Source organism: Maniola hyperantus, chromosome 20 (assembly GCF_902806685.2).
Source record: "Maniola hyperantus chromosome 20, iAphHyp1.2, whole genome shotgun sequence".
Classification (NCBI taxonomy): Eukaryota; Metazoa; Arthropoda; class Insecta; order Lepidoptera; family Nymphalidae; genus Maniola; species Maniola hyperantus.
Window position 1 is genome coordinate 11193264 of NC_048555.1, and position 21573 is coordinate 11214836.

The 21573-nt window shown below is 40.5% G+C and overlaps 1 protein-coding gene across 1 annotated transcript in view; it reads left to right on the forward strand.

The window, feature by feature from the left end:
- The first annotated feature begins 372 nt into the window (after positions 1 to 372).
- Positions 373 to 21573, forward strand: part of LOC117992017 (uncharacterized) — a 30281-nt gene continuing 9080 nt past the window's right edge. The window contains exons 1-14 of the mRNA XM_034979665.2: positions 373 to 552; positions 1181 to 1329; positions 5369 to 5531; positions 7485 to 7660; positions 9864 to 10006; positions 10556 to 10728; positions 12293 to 12519; positions 13436 to 13535; positions 14555 to 14733; positions 15701 to 15808; positions 19157 to 19323; positions 19979 to 20176; positions 20697 to 20735; positions 21299 to 21311. Of these exons, the coding sequence (XP_034835556.2) occupies positions 396 to 552; positions 1181 to 1329; positions 5369 to 5531; positions 7485 to 7660; positions 9864 to 10006; positions 10556 to 10728; positions 12293 to 12519; positions 13436 to 13535; positions 14555 to 14733; positions 15701 to 15808; positions 19157 to 19323; positions 19979 to 20176; positions 20697 to 20735; positions 21299 to 21311 (1992 nt within the window). The 5' untranslated portion in view covers positions 373 to 395. The remainder of the gene's footprint in view (positions 553 to 1180; positions 1330 to 5368; positions 5532 to 7484; positions 7661 to 9863; positions 10007 to 10555; positions 10729 to 12292; positions 12520 to 13435; positions 13536 to 14554; positions 14734 to 15700; positions 15809 to 19156; positions 19324 to 19978; positions 20177 to 20696; positions 20736 to 21298; positions 21312 to 21573) is intronic.

Here is a 21573-nt window from a genome sequence, read left to right on the forward strand (position 1 = left end):
TTAAACGATTTCGATGAAATTTGGTACAGAGATAGCTTACATCCCGGGGGAGGACATAGGCTACTTTTGATCCCGGAAAATTAAAGAGTTCCCATGGGATTTTTGAAAACCTAAATTCACGCGGACGGAGTCGCGGGCGTCATCTAGTTAATAATAAATTAATAAAAAAAAAATGTAACTTAGTATTTAAGCTTTACATTTTTACATGGACATTTTCTTTATGACTGTACAAAAAAATACAGTTTCTTTTTCAACATAACACATAATATTTTATGTAAATGACAAATCATTTTACTTGTAAGTATTATTTGTAATTTTTCTAAATAAATAGGTAGGTACCTACTTTCTTTAATCCTAAACAGTGCCTTTCAGCGTAAAGTTGTTTTAGCTTTAAGATGCGTTTTAAAATTATACTTTTCCTTCTTTTCTTTTATTGTTACATTTGCACTGGATGTGTAAAAGCAAATCTTAAAGGTTTAGTAACGTCTTTTGTAATTTCGGAATATACGCTGACTTCTGCAGTTTTAACACCGAAATTATGCTGGTCTGGGTGTAAGTAAATAATAAGTAAATTCTTTTTTACTCATTTTACCTTTCCTTGGTGGATGGTTGCATGCAAGTCGTCAAAATACCATAAGGCGCAAGGCACACTGGAAGAGGCAAGGCGCGAAGATTGTTGACTTAATAAATCAAAGTAAGCTATTAGTTTGGCATAAAGGCGCGACTTAGGTTTTCAAAATCCGGTGGGAACTCCTATATTTTCCGGGATAATAAGTAGCCTATGTCACTTTCCAGTCTTTGACTATACCCATGCGAAAATTCACGTCAATCCGTTGCTCCGTTGCGACGTGATTGAAGGACAAAGCAGCAACCAAACACACCTTCGCATTTACAGTAGGGGTAATCTAAATATATAAAAGGAAAAGGTGACTGACTGACTGACTGAATGACTGACTGACTGACTGATCTATCAACGCACAGCTCAAACTACTGGGCTGAAATTTGGCATGCAGATAGCTATTATGACGTAGGCATCCGCTAAGAAAGGATTTTTGAAAATTCAACCCCTAAAGGGGTGAAACAGGGGTTTGAAATTTGTGTAGTCCACGCGGACGAAGTCGCGAGCATTAGCTAGTTAATAAATAATTGTGAAGTAATTTATAAAAAGTTTATTTGACAGATGATAAGAACTTGTTGGCCCGAAATCTTTTCGAAGTGAACGTTTTTTTGGCGCCAGCGCTCCAGCCGAATACCACTGAGTACTTTCTGCACCAAGTGGTTATTTTGGCGGACCTGTCATGCCCAGGGACTGAATCGTTTTTGATGCAGGTAATATTTAACACACGGGGTCAACTGTTCATTCTCATCCAATAGAGCAAGGCAATGAGAAAAACCGGCCAAGTGCGAGTCAGGCTCGCGCAACGAGGGTTCCGTAATACAGTCGTATTTTTTCGACATTTTGCACGATAATTCAAAAACTATGATGCATAAAAATAAATAAAAATCTGTTTTAGAATGCACAAGTGAAGACCTTTCATATGATACCCCACTTGATATAGTCACTCACTTCGAAAGTTGAAAATACTAATTATTAGTTCATGACCACAATTTAATTTTTTTTGTGCGATCTAACCCTAAATTAACGGTTTTCAGATTGTTCCCCAAATGTCAGCTATAAGATCTACCTACCTGCCAAATTTCATGATTCTAGGTCAACGGGCAGTAAGTACCCTGTAGGTTTCTTGACAGACCGACAGACAGACAGGCAGAGAGACAGACAACAAAGTGATCCTATAAGGGTTCCGCTTTTCCTTTTGAGGTACGGAACCCTAAAAATCAAGTCATGTCAGCTAACACAAGACTCCGATCATCATATTGGAAGAGAGAGAATAGAAGACACAATATTATGTAAAAAAAAGAAACCCTAAAACGGTAAAATAGGGTTTTAAATGTGTCTAGTCCACCCGGACAAAGTCGCGAGCATAAGCTGGTTACTAATGTTAAGTATCTATTACCTATTTATCTACAACTAGCTTATGCTCGCGACTTCGTCCTCGTGGACTACCTATATAAATTTCAAACCCCACATACCTACATAAACCTACAGTGGTGGAGTTTCGAAAAATTATTTCTTATTGGATAGGTACCTACCTACTCTTTACAAAGAACACACCCTTCAAATTTAATATCTCTAGGACCAACGGTTTAGGCTGTGCGTTGATATATAAGTCAGTCAGTCAGTCAGGACTTTGAATTTTATATTTACAGATATCTAGTCCACAAAACTAGGTACAATACCGACGAATGGTCTCTTCGAGGTCTCCTAAATCCAAGGATTTTTAGTCAGTGATTCAGACTTTTTGGATTTCCCGTGATTTCATGCATCATTTAATATGAGCTAATATTTTGGAAAAGTAGCTGTTTATTTTGCATATCTAATCATAATCTTACGTAATCAAGTATGACTAGGTAATTTTGCAACGTACCTAATAAGTACTTAGGCAAGACCTAGGGTGTAACTCGTAACCACAGACTATACTTAGTTAAACAAATAAGTAACATAAAGTGATGTATGAGTTATGACATTTAAACAAACCGTTTATTATACGTACTATTTCATCCTGTATTCATCACATTACCTAGACAAAGGCTGTGTACTCATCTACATACTAAAGGTGATCGCATACCACCCGAGAGACGCGCAAGAGCCACCAGAGCCGCTTTCGCGCCTATTTAATTCAATACTTATAATGCGTATGAAGTCAGCAGCAATATTCTACCGTATTGGAAGCATTAAACGCAGAGGACGGCTGGTGCTGAAATAACCATTTCTCAGTGGCAACGCATATCCACCGAATGGAATGAGGCTGAGTTTTTGATAATAACTTAAACTCAGCTTTATTTTTTTGAAATACCTACGGTTGAAACGAAAACAAAACGCGGAGAAAACTAAAGGTCCCGCCGAGGCCAAAGTAAATAAAGCTTAGTTTGAGTTATTATAAAATACACTACGCCTCGGCTCCACTTCACTCTGCAGGTGTGCGTTGCACTTTCCTCCTTTTATGGCGTGTCCAATTCTACTAACGTTACGCTTAATTTTCATTTCTGAAAATTGTGCCTCTTCCGGTTTCTGAGCTTTTTGCGGCGGTATGCGACCGCCCTTGTAGGTAACTACTTAATATTTATAAGCCATTTATATTTTTGAATATCTTGGTGCTGAAATTGAATACACAATTAGAATAGATTTAGATGTTAATTGGTAATAATGAGGGATATTTATTCTAGACTGGATATTGTATTAATATTATCTATTGTATTCAAAATATTTTTTTGAGTTGTGCACTGCGCCACAGCAGTGCCTATTCTATGGCGGCGCCCGACCGTATAAAGAGAGACAGTAGACCGACGCCTTTGATGTTTTGGACACTTACAAAATATTAAATTCTGTATAATATCTATCTGCACGTGAAATTACCTATTTCTAAAAGAAAAGAAAAACCCACCATCAAAAATTATTATTTACTAAACCGTTTTGTGGTGAGTAATGACAAAGCTAAATAGTTACTTAATAATAATTACAAAATTTGTTCTATACTGAAAATAACAACTTAATATTATTTGTAAGTGTTATAGTTTTGTAAAACCAGACAATTCGACAATTATTGTAGGTAGGTTAGGTACCTAGGTAGATAATAACCAAAATAACTACAGTACTCGGCAGAAAATATTGTACATCGATCTTTAGAAATAGATAACGGTTTCGTAAAGCGTTGTCTCTGTCATTGAGACCGACAGAACGTCACATAGGTATACCGTAAGAGTGACAGAGACAATGCAATATTTCTTGCCGGTTACTGTACCTAAGTACTTATTTGTAAACAAGCTTACGCCCGCGACTTCGTCCGCGTGGACTACATAAAGAAACCCCTATTTTACCCCCATAGGGGTTGAATTTTGAAAAATCCTTTCTTAGCGGATGTCTACTACATCATAATAGCTATCTGCATGCCAAATTTCAGCCCAATCCGTCCAGTAGTTTGAGCTGTGCGTTGATAGATCAGTCAGTCAGTCATCACCTTTTCCTTTTATATATTATTTAGAAGATTATTACAAGGCAATTTGTTGTTCAAGATTTCAGCACACCGGTTACAAGCTCTGAAATAAATTTTATTATTACAGATCACACGAATCTGTGACTTTTAAAATCAAATCAAATCAAATGGTTTAATCAAAATCCATACTAATATTATAAATGCGAAAGTGTGTCTGTCTGTCTATCTGTCTGTCTGTCTGCTAGCTTTTCACGGCCAAACAGTTTAACCGATTTTGATGAAATTTGGTACAGAGTTAGCTTACGTCCATGGGAAGGACATAGGCTACTTTTTATCCTGGAAAATCAAAGAGTTCCTACGGGATTCTAAAAAACCTAAATCCACGCGGACGAAGTCGCGGGCATCCTCTAGTAAGTAATAAATTATACTTTTTGAAAGTCGGTTGTTGCATTTGTAAGATACTATGATGTGCTATATTATAGTGGTGATAATTTTAACGCGAACTTAAACTTTGAGGATCCAAATAGTCCTAATCATATTTTTTTTAACTAACTAAATAGGCACTATTATTTTATTTATACGGTTAAAGTCTTAAAATAAACAAACCTGTCCTACTTATATGCCATTACCTTCGGGTTATCTATTTGTAGATATACCTATGCATAAATTAAAACTGATTGGCGTTTGCATAAATTATTACAAAGTGCTAAAACTCAGATTTTAATTAGGTAACGTAAGTATGGCTACGTATAAATGCTATTAATACAATAACATTGTACTAATAGCATTGAAGAGGCACAGCTTCTTACTTAAAAAGTCTGAAATATTTTGGACCGTCATCGGGCATATAGCTCCTTCCTTTCCTTTCCTTTTCTTAGCACGAGCGAAGTCAGCGCGATTTTTTTTTCTTGAAACATAACATTATTCATGAAAGCGGATAGGAAACCAGTAAGTAAGCAAGTATTGAATAACAATAATATTGCGAGCGAAGTGATCAAGAAGCACGTTTTCTTTTACATAAATCAAAATAATGAAAGAGATATTTTATAATGGAAAATTAACGCGAAAATTCTACACGCATGGTTTCTTAAAGGTTTTGTATTTGATAATGCTCACTTACTAATTTAAAATGAATATAAAATACCTAACATTTTATGATACAATCATGCATAAGCGCGAGCGAAGCAAGCGTGAAATTATTTCTGTACTTTACTTTACTATTCATAATTCATTCACTTTTTATTTTTTTACGGAGGCTTAGGCTTCTAATTTGTAACTGGGTCATATATAATGAACATTTATTTTATTGTACGCAGGCAAGTGAAGAAGGGTACTTCAAGTCTCCCTACCGCTGGTTGGTACTAGACTCAGACGTGGGCGCATACAAGTTCGACTTGTTCGACAAGCTGGATATGCCTCTCAACAGCAACGTTGTCATCGCTAAGAGAATCGGCCCCGACCATTACCATTTTATTGAAGGTAGGAAAATATACTACGTAAGATCGTATAGTATAATAATGGTAAGAATGACATTTCGCCTTCCGGTTTTGTAGAGCGTTGTCTCTGTCACTCATACCTATATGACGTTTTGTCGGTCTGAACGCCAGAGACAAGGCTCTACAAATCCGCTATCTCCTTCTAAAGATCGATGTACATTTATCTGCCATAACCGTGACTGACTGACAAACAGTCACAGTGAGCTCTGTGATCTTATAAGTGGGAGGTCCTGGGGTCGATTTCCAACAGGGGCAATTTAAATACTATGAAAAAATTACGAGATATTTCACAGCGATTAATAGCCTCATCTGGTGACAGAATGGCTGGCTCATTTTTTGCGCAACGGATCAGCCTGGCTGTCCAGCACGGTCGCTAACTCAGTGTCTAACATTGAATGATAACCACCGAACTCATTTGACATTTTTGACCCATTGCAGATTTTCTACGAAAAAATATTTTAGTGTCATTCAATGAAGTAGCAATGTGTTCTTACATTCCTACTTCATCCGAAACCAATGTCAAATAAGCTCGATGGCTATCATTCAGTGTTAGACACTGAGTTACTGGTGAACCCAGCATACAATGTGCGCCCAGCCTTAGTGACACATCGAATTTTAGATTCAAATAGCGTATAACCTAAACTGGGCTATAAACCTAAATCTATATGTTTAGCCGGATGCGACGTGCAATTACCTACTAAAAATGACTAAAATCACTAATATGCCACACACGTCCTACTTGACATGTGATAAAGTGGTTGAACTACTAATGGACTAAGAGCCAGCGAGAGCCAGACCTTCGTCATTTTATAAAAGCTGAAAGTTTATCTGCGTATTGTTCCCAACACAAGGAAGACCCATCAGCGACTTTGCGGATGAAGTTTGGATCATGGTGGCTTTGAGATGGGAACAGCTTAAAAAGGTGTAAAAAAAAAAGCATATTTAAAGCGTCATTTTTTTCATATTTCTTCGGAATAAAATACTACTTACTTGTATTAGAAATCACGACATGCATTATCAGTCACATATACTCCCTACCAGACAGCCTTAAACTTTTAAATTTTAAAGGTATCACCATGATCCAAACTTTATAGTCGCAGATCATTTCTTCCTGTGTTGGGGACAATACTAAAAAAACTTTCAGCTTTTAAAAAATAACGGGGGTCTGGAACGCGCTGGCTCTCTCTCTATAATCTGCTATGATTTATGTAAATCTGATTTGCACGGTTTGTTGCAGTGATTATGGACATTAATGCAGTATGATAGTCTAGTGGTTAGGACGTTGGCCTCTTAGTCAGGGGATCCAGGGTTCCATCTCTAATGGTACGATTACACCTACCGAGTAGTGAAGCGAGACAGTAAAATGTCACTAGGCCGAGACAGTGCTGAGGCTGAGAAATTGTGGCGAAATTGCACTCGTTAAGTGTTTCTAACCAACCGAGTACTCGGCCGAGGACACTGACTCGCCACTGTACTCGTTAGGTGTAATCGTACCATAACTTTTCGAATTTATGTGCTTAAAATATCACTTGCTTTAACGGTGAAGGAAAACATCGTGAGGAAACCTGCATGCCTAAGAGGTCTCCAGAATGTTATAAAAGGTGTGTGAAGTCTGTCAATCCACATTTGGCCAACGTGGTAGACTATGGCCATACCCTTCTCATTCTGTGAGCCCCGTGTTTTATGTATTTAGGTACGTAGTAGGTAGCTTCGCAAGGATGACTTGTTATAACATTCGTAGAGATCTCAATTTTTTTTAAAAATAAAACATGTAGCCTATGTCACTCAGGAATATTGTATTATAGCTTTCTACTGGTGAAAAATTTTCTAAATCGGTTCGGTATTTCCAGAGATTACTTCCTACAAACAAACTTACGAACTTTACTTCTTTATAATAATATAAGTGTAGAAGTATAGATTGATATTTTTATTGCAGCATATAAAATCGCTGAAGGCTCGGATGTTATTTACACCACAAGAGGCGCTTGGCGGGCAGCCAGCTCTAGAAATCTAATATCTCTAGATTTATATAACTCCAACAACTCTCTAACAGAAAGAAACGAGATTTATAGAACAAGTGGCGCTAACGACGGAGAAAATAGATGTGTCAAGGTAAACAGACGGAGACCGCAAGGTTTTTAATTCCAATTTAATTTTACGAAGATAGGAGAAAGTGCAACGCATACACGCAGACTGGAGTGAAGCCGAGGATGCGTCCTTTGCATATAAAATAAATAAAAAAATCGCCAAGGGTTCCGTACCATCGTACAGTACGCGGCATAAAATACATCGACCTTTAGAAGGAGATAGCAGATTTTGTAGATTGTCTTTGAGACCGACAAAACGTCATATAGGTATGAGTGACAGAGACAACGCTCTACAAAGCCAAATATCATTCTAAAGGCCGATGTACATTACTTTCTGCCGCGTACTGTACAGTAAATAACACTTAATTTAATTTAATTGAAATAAATAATAGTTGATTTTTTAATTTTCTTAAATTTTCTTAGTGGCCATTTTCGAATTTTTTCTTATTTTTAAGTCCTAGTGGCAATAGAAATGCACATTCTGTGAAAATTTCAACTCTCTGTATACGGTTTATGAAATAAAGCCCGCGGACAGACGGACGGACTGACGGACGGATGGACAGCGGAGGCTTAGTAATAGCGTCGGAATAAGACTCTTCGGTTATGAAACCCTGAAAAGAAGCAAAACTTTTCTATCATTATTAAAAAAAAACTTCTTTCATAACCGTTTTCTTTCAAAAGGGAAAAATTTTGCTTTGCCAATTAAGTAGGTACCTTCTGAAACGAAAAGCTGCGAAATTCCTACCAAAATTGGGGAAGGAAAAGTTCTCCCTTTTGAAAGGATATGCCTTATTCTAAGGGATACGTTTTGGAAGGAGAAAATTAGAAAGGTAGGTAAGGTATGTCAGGAAATTTCTCTCAGCGCGAGTATAGGTAGGTACAGGACTTAACAATTCATAGTTTCATCATGATCAACCCATCGCCGGCTCACTACAGAGCACGGGTCTCCTCTCAGAGTGAAAAGTCTTTTGGCCATGGTCTACCCCGCTGGCCATGTGCGGATTGGTAGACTTCACACACCTTTGAGAACATTATGGAGAACTCTCCGGCATGCAGGATTCCTCACGATGTAACGCACATAACTCCGAAAAGTTAGAGGTGCGTGCTCGGGATCGAACCCCCGAATTCATAGTTTAATTACTATTAATTACTATGGTTATAAAATACTTTAATAGTCTAGTATACTCGATAAACACCCAAAATTAGGTATTTCTTGAAAGCTTAGCACTAAGTCCTTGGTTGAAAGTTGCCAAACTGATACATTCTGAGAACGCGCGGTCATGATCTAGTTTAATTAAAATCTAGTCTAACATGTATAAAGCTGATTAATTAAAAATACTGTTATGTGTAATCACTGCAATTGCAATCAATGTCGATTGAAATTAAGGTTAGTGTCTTATCTGTAAAACCTGTAGGTATTTGTACCAATTATAATAAGTACCTAACTAGATAATGCCCGCGACTTCGTCCGCGTGGATACGTGTTTCAAAAATCTTGCGGGATTCAAGAACCATGGATTTTTACGGTACAAAAAGTAAGAAAGAAAGAAACGGACTACACAAATTTCAAACCCCTATTTCACCCCCTTAGTGGTTGAATTTTCAAAAATCCTTTCTTAGCGAATGTCTACGTCATAATAGCTAACTGCATTCCAAATTTCAGCCCGATCCGTGTAGTAGTTTGGGCTGTGCGTTGATAGATCAGTCAGTCAGTCACCTTTTCCTTTTATATATTTAGACTAGATTATGCTCGCGACTTCGTCCGCGTGGACTACATAAATTTCAAACCCCTATTTCACCCCCTTTGGAGTTGAATTTTCAAAAATCCTTTCTTAGCGGACGCCTACGTCATAATAGCTATCTGCATGCAAAATTTCAGCCCGATCCGTCCAGTAGTTTGAGCTGTGCGTTGATAGATCAGTCAGTCAGTCACCTTTTCCTTTTATATATTTAGACTAGCTTATGCTCGCGACTTCGTCCGCGTGGACTACAAAATTTCAAAACCCTATTTCACCCCCTTAGGAGTTGAATTTTCAAAAATCCTTTCTTAGCGGATGCCTACGTCATAATAGCTATTTGCACGCCAAATTTTAGCCCGATCCGTCCAGTAGTTTGAGCTGTGCGTTGATAGATCAGTCAGTCAGTCAGTCAGTCATTCAGTCAGTCACCTTTTCCTTTTATATATTTAGATAAAAGATAAAATACTAATTAGCATTTTTAATTTCTCAGTCAACAAAATATGGCACAGTGGAGGATTACAGGGAAGTCAAAATAATGTCACTAAGAAGGATGGATATACGAGGACACCCTCTTACTATGGTGATGGTTATAGTGGATAGCAACGAGACTAGAGATCATTTGGATGACAGACTGTGAGTACAGCAGTTCCTTACCCCGCATCTCTGTTCCATGTGTCTTTTGCTTGCTATGATCCTACTTCCGAAATACTCCTATATGCAGCAATGGTATCATCTGACTGTTTATGTCCACTGCTGCGGGATGATCTATATCTATAGACCATGCCAAGAGCGCACCACTGCACTTGGTTCTCTGCCTTCCTCATCCACATCCAGCGGATTGTAAGTCATCCCACACTGGACTTGCCGGTCTGCACTCTAAAATAAGTTTGCCCCAAGGGTCATCGGTTATGCGACAGTCATAACCTGCCCACTGCCACTTCAGCTTGCTAATCCTGCAATGGAATACTGACATATCTTACAGCCCTTTTACACGGCATCCAGTTTTTAGCAGAATCCCATTTTCTGCAGGATCCCGTTTGATGGCGAATGTGTTTATATGCTAGCGAGCATCCCGCATGCGGGATGCTCGTGTGAACGCTAGCATACAAACTGAAACAAAAAAACTGGACTGCCGTGTGAAAGGGGGGTTACTATGAAAATAAAACCAACTTTATTTTCTAGAAATCTTCAGCAAGATTCCATATCGAAAATGTCGCATATGGTGGTAAGGGTCTGCTTCGATATGCTCAACGCGAGCGAAAAAAGGTTGTTCACTCATACATGGGGGTATAAGGATAAGCATGGCAAATGGCAGGGCTTGATCGATCATCTACTGAAGAAGGAAGGGGACCTTGGTAAGTTCATAGGCCTGACTTTCAAACTGTGTCTGGATGATTTATCGATCGATTTTGGGATACGAAGTCAGGCAGGATGCGGAGAGTGCTAGATCTGCCACGCGATTGGTTCAGTTAACCTTTCCCGTATAGTATGAACAGTACCTATGCGCGACCCTACCCCTCGACTTTCATCGAGAAATCTTTTTTTAAATAAAAAATAGTGAGCAAACGTAAGTGGGTCACCTAATGTTTAGTGATTACCGTCGCCCATGGAGATTTGCAGCACCAGAGGAACTGCCAATGTATTGCCCGCCTTTCAGGAATTTATTGCTCCGCCCCTTGAATAACCCCATGTTTTATCTAGTGAGAACACCGCCGATGGGAGTTTCACAGTTTGCATAATGCGTGGAAAAAAGGATCTGGCACAATGGGCGGTCGAAGTGCACCAGGCACCCAGGTGGTGAGCGGTGCGGTCTTTATTCTGTTTTTAATTAACGCCATATTGTACAAGCTCTGGTTTTCAGGAACCATAGCGCTCTTCACGGAGGATCGCATGAAGGCGATAGACTACATAGCCATGATAGGCCCGACGGGAATCCGGTTCGTGTTCAGGGTGCCTCCCCTACCTGTTGTCGAAAACATTTTTCTATTGCCTTTCACTAGCGCGGTATGGTTCGCAATCTTCATCAGTGTACTGGGTTGTGCCGTGTTCCTTTACATCACGTCCAAGTGGGAAGCTAGTTTTGGCGTGGTAATGTACCAAATGCTTCCCCTAGCTCTGCAATGCCTCACTTAGCTCCGCAATGTTCACCTAGCTCTGAAATACCACCTCTATCCCTGATGAAGAACATCTTTGCATTGCCTTTGACTGGAGCGGTGTGGTTTGCGACCTTTACCTGCGTGCTAGGCTGTGCCGTGTTCCTCTACATCCCGTCAAAGTAAGAGGCTAGGCGTTACCATGGTAACTTACCAAATGCTTCACCTAAGGCTGCAATGCCTCACCTATAAGCTCTATAATACCTCACCTAGCTCTGAAATACCACCTTTAGCCCTGATAGAGAACATTTTTGCATTGCCTTTCACTTCTGCGATATGGTTCTCGATGCTCATTTGCGTGCTGGGCTGTGCCGTGTTTCTTTACATCACGTCAAAGTGAGACGGCCAGGAGTTAACCAAATGCCTGCCTCCCCCAGCTTTGCAATGAATCGTCTAGCTCTGGAATGCTTCAACTAGCTCTCAAATGCCTCATCTAGCTCTGCAATGCTTCGCCTAGCTCTGAAATACTTCCTCTAGCCCCGATATTCGCGCTCCGCTTCACTCATGCAGTGTGACAGATTCCCATCATGATCCCATTAGCACTCACATAGACATGTGTCATGCGATAATACAGTCCATCACATCATGGCATCACGCTTGCCTTAGTGCAAATTTGCCATCTCAAAGATATAGTTCAGCGTCATTCATGATCAACCCATCGTCGGCCCACTACTGAGCTGATAGGAATATGCACAGACCCTACCCCTCCACTGTTATCGAGGAATATTTTTGATTAACGCCATATTGTACAAGCTTTAGTTTTCAGGTACGATAATGATTTTCACGGAGGATCGCATGAAAACGATAGACTACATAGCCATGATAGGCTCGACGGCAGTCAGGTTTTCGTTCAGGGAGCCTCCTTTAGCTCTGATGGAGAATATCTTCGCACTACCCTTCACAGTTGCGGTATGGTTCGCGATCTTCATTTGCGTGCTGGGATGCGCCGTGTTTCTCTACATCACGTCTAAGTGGGAGGCCAGCGTCAGCATGGTAATGTATCAAATGCCTTCCCTAGCTCTGAAATACCTCTTCTAGCTCTGGAATGCTTAACCTAGCTAGGAAATACCTCCTCTAGCTGTGATAGAAAATATCTTCGCGTTTCCCTTCATTGGTACAGTGTGGCCCGAAATCTTTACCTGCATGCTAGGCTGTGCCGTATTCCTGTACGTCATGTTAAAGTAAGAGGCCAGGCAGACCAAGATTACGTTTGCAGACCAAGTACCTATATCTAATCCAGCAGCATAATATAGTCCGCTGTAGGTCGCGGAGCTCAGGTACACAGCTCTAGGTTTATATCTTGATTTTCTGTTTGATGAAATAATCCCAATGATAGGGGTATCATTGGGATTACTGGAAGGGGTCAGTAGTCACTACCTTTAGCAATCAGAAATACGAGCCTACGAGCACAGATACTCATTAATTCCCATAATAATTGATCCCATCATTAATCGCAATTGCACTCATTTAAGCATACGTGATGTGATGATGCAGTCTATCGCATCATCAAATCACTTTCTGCGTATTTTGTCTATCCACCTAGTAGGAGGTCGCCCAATGCTGCTCTTTCCAGCGTGAAGTCGCCACTCTTGCACCTTGGGATCCCAACGTCTATCGGTTTTTCAAACAATTTGCCCTGCCTATTGCCACTTCAGCTTCGCAACCCGCTGCGCTATGTAGGATTTGCACTCACGCTAAGTGCAAATCTGCCATCCATTATACTTTATTAACTAATTCGTATTTCTTAAAAATGATACCATTTTTACGTAACAACTATAGGTATATGCTCATTCACCAACATTCAAACCTAATCAGGTCACGGCACTTTTTCCTTATTCGTTCAGATGTTTCTACGAAATGCTCCTACTGGGTTGTTACATGTGTAATCATTGATGGGTATATGTTACAGCATCCACTGCAGCTGAATGGGACTTGGGCAGATGTGCTTATCTTGATTATTGGTGCAGTGTTGCAGCAAGGGTGTACCTTGGAGCCGAGATATGCTGCAGGTACCAACATAGAAAGGAGTAAACTTTTGTTTAGCAATTTTCAGATACCTGCTTTCCAAAGAGCCTCAATAGCTCAACCGGTAAAGAAGGGGACTGAAAACCGAAAGGTCGACGGTTCAAACCCCGCCCGTTGCACTATTGTCGTACCTACTCCTAGCACAAGCCTGGTGCTTAGTTGGAGAGGAAAGGGGAATATTAGTTATTTAACTTGGCTAATATTCTTTAAAAAAAAAATCAAATTCAAATCCTGCGTACCCAAACTCCACCATTTTGTTGTTCTTTTTTTTGAGATTAAAAGACATTATACTTCCTAAAATTCCTTGTAAAGTTTGTAAACAACACACGTTGCACTATTGTCGTATGTACTCCTAGCACAAGCTTTACGCTTAGTTGGAGGGAGAAAGGAGAGTGTTAGTCATGATTGACATGGCTAATATCAGTTCCCTTATTATAAATTGGAAAGTGTGTTTGTTTGTTGATTTGTTGGTTTGTCCTTCAATCACGTTACAACGGACCAATGAACTGACGTGATTTTTTGCATCGGTATAGTCAAAGACCAGGAAAGTGACATCATCATGATCATGATCAACCCATCAGCGGCTCACTGCAGAGCACGGGTCTCCTCTCAGAGTCAGAAGGGTTTGGCCATAGTCTACCACGCTGCCCAAGTGCGGATTGGTAGACTTCACACACCTTTGAGAACATTATAGAGAACTCTCAGGCATGCAGGTTTCCTCACGATGTTTTCCTTCACCGTTAAAGCAAGTGATATTCAATTACTTAAAACACACATAACGCCGAAAAGTTAGAGGTGCGTGCCCAGGATCGAACCCCCGACCTCCGATTAGAAGGCGGACGTCCTAACCACTAGGCTATCACAGCTTCTTCAGGAAGTGACATGGGCTACTTTTTATCCCGGATAATTAAAGAGTTACCACGGAATTTTCAAAAACCTAAATCCACCGCGGACGAAATCGCGGGCATCAGCTTAATCTTTAATAACTGTTCTAAAATTCCAGGTCGATGTGTAACATTGTTGTTGTTCGTGGCACTAACCATCTTGTACGCGGCCTACTCAGCGAATATAGTGGTGCTGCTGCGGGCACCCAGCTCCTCGGTGAAGACCCTGCCAGACCTGCTGAACTCTCCTTTGAAACTAGGGGCTAGTGATTTTGAATACAACCGGTATTTCTTTACTGTGAGTTCAATGATACCATACCACAGTTTTTTTTTCTTACTGTGGTAACTCATGTATGAGTATCTGATTATGGTGTGTAAATACTAAATATGGGCTCGATAATCTCACTTGCCACGTCTTCACTGTGCGGTGGTCTGAGCTCGACTGCCTGCCTCAGTAGTCAGTCGTTTTCCCTTTCCATGCACACCGCGTGGGGTGTAGACACGAGATGACAATAGTGTCTTGAATGTATTATATGTGTTGGTATGTATGTAAGTTTGTATGTATTATTTGCCTGTATGCTACACTTACAAAGAATATTAGCCATGTTAAATGACTAATATTCCCCTTTCCTCTCCAATTTAAGGCTTGAGGCAATTTAAACTTAGTAAGGCTAAATGGGAAGTCAGTGGTCTTTGCAGTCATCATCATCATCATCATCATTATCATTAACCAATAGACGTCCACTGCTGGACGTAGGTCTCTTGTAGGGACTTCCACACGCCACGGTCTTGCGCCGCCTGGATCCAGCGGATCTGATGTCGTCCGTGCAACTAGTGGGGGGTCTTCCAACGCTGCGTCTTCCGGTGCGAGGTCGCCATTCCACTCCAGTCTCTACCAGTCTTTACAGTGGTAGGACAATATTCAGAGGCGTCTTTATCTATGGTGCAGGGTGTGCAGCGCACACGGGCGCCGGGTCTACGGGGGCGCCGAGCGCCCTCTAATGCGACACCTCCAAAGATGCGTCGATGCCGGCGCTCTCAAAGACCCTGCGCTCGTGTTATGGCCGACGCCGTCCTCATTTAAAATTGCACCATTTGCATCCGAATTTCCGTTTGAAAATATAACTGTTAGTATTCCATTTTGACCCTGCTCTTACTAGACTAGAGGGCGCCAGGGCACTGGTTGCACACGGGCGCCACAAGGGCTAGAGGCGCCTCTGAGAATATTTCAGATCTTTTACCCAAGGCTATACTTTTTATTCCAGAAAATGAATGACCCAATCAGAAAAGCTATTTACGATAAGAAAATCGCACCGAAAGGGAAAAAGCCCAACTTTTACAGCATGGAAGAAGGCATCGAAAAAGTAAGAAAGGTAAGAAATAAAGAGATAAATACCTACCAACTTAATCTTAAATATATAAAACGAAACGGTGACTGACCTACTGACTGACTGACTGACTGACTGACTGATCTATCAACGCACAGCTCAAACTACTGGACGGATCGGGCTGAAATATGACATGCAGATAGCTATTATGACGTAGACATCCGCTAAGAAAGGATTTTTGAAAATTCAACCCCTAAGGGGGTGAAATGGGGGTTTGAAATTTGAGTAGTGCACGCGGACGAAGTCGCGAGCATAATCTAGTTATTTTAAATAATTAAACATTAAGATTTTCGAAAAAAGATGCCCCCTAAACTATATATATCACTGCACTTTTTATTGATACTAGCTTATGATCGCGACTTCGTCCGCGTGGACTACACAAAATTCAAACCCCTATTTTACCCCCTTAGGGGTGGTTCAAAAATCCTATCTTAGCGAATGCCTACATCATAATAGCTATCTGCAATCTGCATGCCAAATTTCAGCCCGATCCGTCCGCAGTAGTTCGAATAATTGTGCGTTGATAGATCATTCAGTCAGTCAGTCACCTTTTCATTCTATATACACTCGGCGTCAAAAAAATCGCACCTTTCAAAAAATCTACTTCAAACAATTTTAAACCTTAGTTGACATCAATAATGAGGGTCATGTTGGGTATCATTTGAAAGGGGATGAAATGGAGAGCACAAAAACAATTCAATTGATTATTTTTCTTTTACTGGAAGAGCACAAAAAAAGAAGAAGAAAACACTTACAATTTTGCTTCTTAAGACAGCCGCTAGTTGCGCTACCTTTTGTAGGTATAAAATGGTCAATACAGGTACAATCGGGGTCATTCGCTATCTAACCGTTGAAGTGGACACACGAGCAGCTCATTCCCAAGAAAAATACCTTTGAAGATGGATACCACTATTGATGAGGCCGCCCAAGTGATTGCACTACTGCAATCAGGCATGCGGCAGTGTGATGTCGCTCGGCAACTCAACTTGAGCCGTTTTTCGGTTCGAAGAGTGTACCAGCGTTTCCTGGAGACCGGTGGCTTCGTCCGAAGACATGGGTCTGGTAGACGTCGCTGCACCTCGGAGAGAGACGACCGATTCATCGTAGTGACGTCTTTGAGAAATCGGTTCTTAAATGCTGTTGAGTTGCGACAGCAGCTCCAGACAACTAACAGAAGAACTGTGAGTGTGTCTACGGTTAGACGAAGACTGAGGGAGAAGAAAATAGCGGCGCGAAAAGCTGCTACGGGTCCCAAATTGACCGCAGAGCATCGGCGAGCCCGCTTGCAATTCGCTCGCGAACACGTCAATTGGACCCTCGAACAATGGAAAGCTGTTCTCTTCTCAGACGAGACGAGAGTGTGCCTTTTCTGCAACGACAGACGCAAAAGAGTGTACAGAAGACAGGGTGAACGATTCGCCCAAGCCTGCATCCAGGAGACGGTGGAATATGGAGGCGGTTCTTGTATGTTCTGGGGCGGCATGTCTGCCGACGGCAAAACCGACCTTGTTTGCGTCTCCCGGGCTCGAGGTGCTCGCGGGCAAGGGTCACTGACTGCTCACCGGTACATCACAGAGATCCTGGAAGAACATGTGGTCCCCTATGCCAGTTTTGTTGGCGAGGGGTTCATGTTGATGCACGACAACGCTCGCGCTCACACTGCAATTATTGTGCGCGAGTACCTTCAAGAGGTTGGGATCTCTGTCATGCACTGGCCAGCAAGAAGTCCAGACCTGAACCCGATTGAGCACCTATGGGACCATTTAAAACGCAAGGTTCGGTCTCGTGATCCCGCTCCTACGACTCTCCAGGAACTCAAAGATACTGTTATTGAGGAATGGAACACTATCCCTCAAGAAGACATTTTAAAATTGATAAGATCCATGAGGGATCGTATGGAAGCCGTCATCAGGGCAAGGGGGGGTAACACTAGATTTTAGATTATTTTTAAGATCATTTTTTGTATTCTTTTTTGTATAATTAATCTGTTTTAAATTAAGGCTTAATTAAGGATTTTTACTGTTTCATAAACTTCTTTTTTTGTGCTGTTCCAATAAAAGAAAAATAATTAATTGAATTGTTTTTGTGCTCTCCATTTCATCCCCTTTCAAATGATACCCAACATGACCCTCATTATTGATGTCAAATAAGGTTTAAAATTGTTTGAAGTAGATTTTTTGAAAGGTGCGATTTTTTTGACGCCGAGTGTATTTAGACAAGCTTATGCTCGCGACTTCATTCGCGTGGACTACACAAAATTCAAACCCCTATTTTACCCCGTTAGGGGTGGAATTTTCAAAAATCCTTTCTTAGCGGATGCCTACGTCATAATAGCTATCTGCATGTCAAATTTCAGCCCGATCCGTCCAGTAGTTTGAATTGTGCGTTGAAAGATCAGTCAGTCAGTCAGTCAGTCAGTCACCTTTTCCTTTTATATATTTAGATTAATTGGATTTTCGAAAAAAGATGCCTTTAAACTATATCACTGCACTTTTTATTGATATTAAAATACTGAGTACCACAGTTCACTTTGATAATATTAACAGTACGCGTCTGAAAGTAATGTACATCGGCCTTTAGAATGTCATTTCGGCTTTGTAGGGCGTTGTCTCTGTCACTCATACCTATATGACGTTTTGTCGGTCTCAGCGACTGAGACAATGCTCTACAAATCTGCTATCTCCTTCTAAAGGTCGATGTACATTACTTTCGGCCGCGTAGTTATTTAGATAAAAATCATGGCAGCGTTGCATTCATAAGCTACTTAGTACTAGATGATTAAGATTTATTTTTGAATTCCCGTGGGAAATATTTGAATTCCTCGTATTAAATTAGCCTAAGTATATTCCTACTCTCCATGCATGCAAAAATCACGCGGATCCGCTGCCCCGCTGCAGCGTGATTGAAGGACAAACCAATAAACCAAAAAACATACCTTTCACAACTTATTTCATGTTTCATGAAAATAACAAAGCTAGCTATTCATCATCATTATCATCATGATCAACCCGATGCCGGTCCATTACTTACTGCAGAGCACGGGTCTCCTCTCAGAATGAGACTGGTTTAGGACATAGTCTGCCACGCTGGCCCAATGTGAATTGGCAGACGTGCAGACTTCACACACCTTTGAGAATACGGAGAGCTCTCAGGCATGCAGGTTTCCTCGCGATGTTTTCCTTCACCGTTAAAGCAAGTGATATTTAATTGCTTAAAACGCATATAACTTATACCCCCGATACCCCGAAAAGAAGGCATATGTCTAACCACTGGGCTAGCACTTAGCTTAGCTAGCTTTATACCTATACCTAAATTGCTGTTTTTCTTCCTCAGGGTCTGTTCGCTTTCCACATGGAACTGAACCCAGGGTACAGGCTAATCCAAGAAACGTTTCTGGAAGAGGAGAAATGTGATCTGGTAGAGATGGATTACCTTAACGAAATCGATCCTTGGCTGCCCGGCCAGAAACGATCTCCTTACAAGGATTTGTTCAAAATCAGGTATTCACGTATCCAAGGTATCAAGTATTCAATTGAATAACAAAACCTTACTTAAATTCATTGAATTAAATATAGAGATCGTAAGTTTGAGCATAATTTTCATGGCATACTTACAGCATATCAGTTAGAAGTTCGTGAACATTTTTTAGCCTAATTTTATCTACTTATGCAAAAAATGTCTAAGACATCATGTATTTAATTCTCGTAGGAGAACCAGAGTAACTGACATAGCTCAACGGGTTGCGAAGCTGAAGTGCTAATGGTCATTGCATACCTATTCAGTTCATTGGAGTTCCATGGTGCTAGAAAGGCGACCTGGCACTGGAAAGCACAGCTTCGGAAGACCTCCTACTAGGTGGATAGACGACATCAAACGTGTCGCAGGATTCAGGTGGCGTGTGACGGTGTGGTCCCTACAAGTCCTTCCGATAAACCTATATCCGGCAGTGCACGTCTATTGGTTGATAATGACGATGATTATGTAATCGCTCTATAAAAATGTATTAGGTAATATTTTATCAAGACACGAAAATATTTGGCTAGGGATCTGATGACTTATAGACAACCAAAATTCTTAGAGTTGAAGTCTAGGATACAAAAGCTAGAAACACTGTTATAATCATGTAACAAGAAAAAACAATCAATTTCATTACAGCTTCGCCAAAATCCGTGAGACTGGCATCCAAGCGAACATCCATCGCCGTCTCCAGGTCCCCAAGCCGCACTGTTCGGGTAGCATTTCTACATTCAGCAGTGTCGGCATCACTGACATGTACCCGGCTCTGATCGCCACTCTATACGGCGCGTTCATCTCCGTCGCCGTCCTCATACTGGAGATCATGTATAAGAGGCTGTAAGTTGCTTTTTCCTATTTTCTTCCTTAAATTGCCCTAAACTTGTAGTTCTCTTAACACGCTCGTCTCAACTCCGTGCTCCACCGATGGCGCACCCCACCCGGCAGGACTGTTGGTTGATGGGGGGCGATGTACCACTGGTGGCCATTTGAAGATTTGCGTCGTCGAACACCACATAACAGTTCATGTGGTCCCGGTCTGAACGCCAAGAGAAACGCCAAAAATGCCAAGAGCAAGTATCGAACGGGCGCCCTCCCGCGATTCGGTCTATATAACCGAGAGGTAGGTGCGGCCATGGGAGGTGGAGGTCCCATCGTTTTACAAATCAATTAATCATCTGTAGAATGAGAATGGGGAAAATTCATATTTTAATGAATGCATTGAGATCTTAAAACTTTAGGAAATATCTACTAGCAATTTTCATTAAATGTTAAACATAATATACTGTAGTTATATGTAAGTTTTAACAGATTCCTTAATAGCAGACTTAAAAAAAATAACGATGCGGTATTTTTTCAGAATGACGCTGAGAAACAAAAGAAGAACCAAGAAAAATTTGCAATATTAAAACAAGTAGATAATCTTGGAACCACGTAGGCACAAGTAGAAGAATAATTTATTATCCACAGTATAGCACTAATTGTAGCTTAGGCTTTTAGTGAATAAATGTAGCAGCAACGAAAAGGATAATTACCTATCTTTAATTTCATAGCTAATGCAGCCAAAGCCTACCAAGTAGGCAATTTCGATTTGAAATGTATAATTATTATCTTGACATGAATTTCTTTCGACTGTTCCTATCAATATAGCAAAATTTATTCCATGATGATTCGTATTAATTTTGCACGAATTTTAAAACTTAATTTGAAAGTTTAAACACACTAATAATTGTGGAATCCACTAAGTTTAAGAGACGGTAACACAGTTATATAAGTTAGCGGAATGTCAATTTGTTCTATAATTTATAGGAAAAACTAGCTTATGATCGCGACTTCGTCCGCATGGACTACACAAATTAAAAACCCCTATATTTGGTAGAATTTTCAAAAATCCTTTCGTAGCATATAGCTATTATGTCGTAAGGCATACGACATAATAGCTATATGCATGCCAAATTCCAGCTTGATCCGTCTAGTAGCTTGAGCAGTGCGTTGATAAATCAATCAGCCAGTCAAGTCACTCAGCTTTTCCTTTTGTATATTTAGATGATAATGACTTTGGATCACTTATTTTAAAAAAAACAAAGACATAACAATACGGCCATACATACAGACTTAAATATTATGTTATTACGTTTTTACCTAAAATCAGATAGTCTACCTAGTGCACTGTGTTACATTTAACCGAGGAAGTGGCTGCATAAATTATTAAAAAGCCCGTTTGGCTACAAATATAC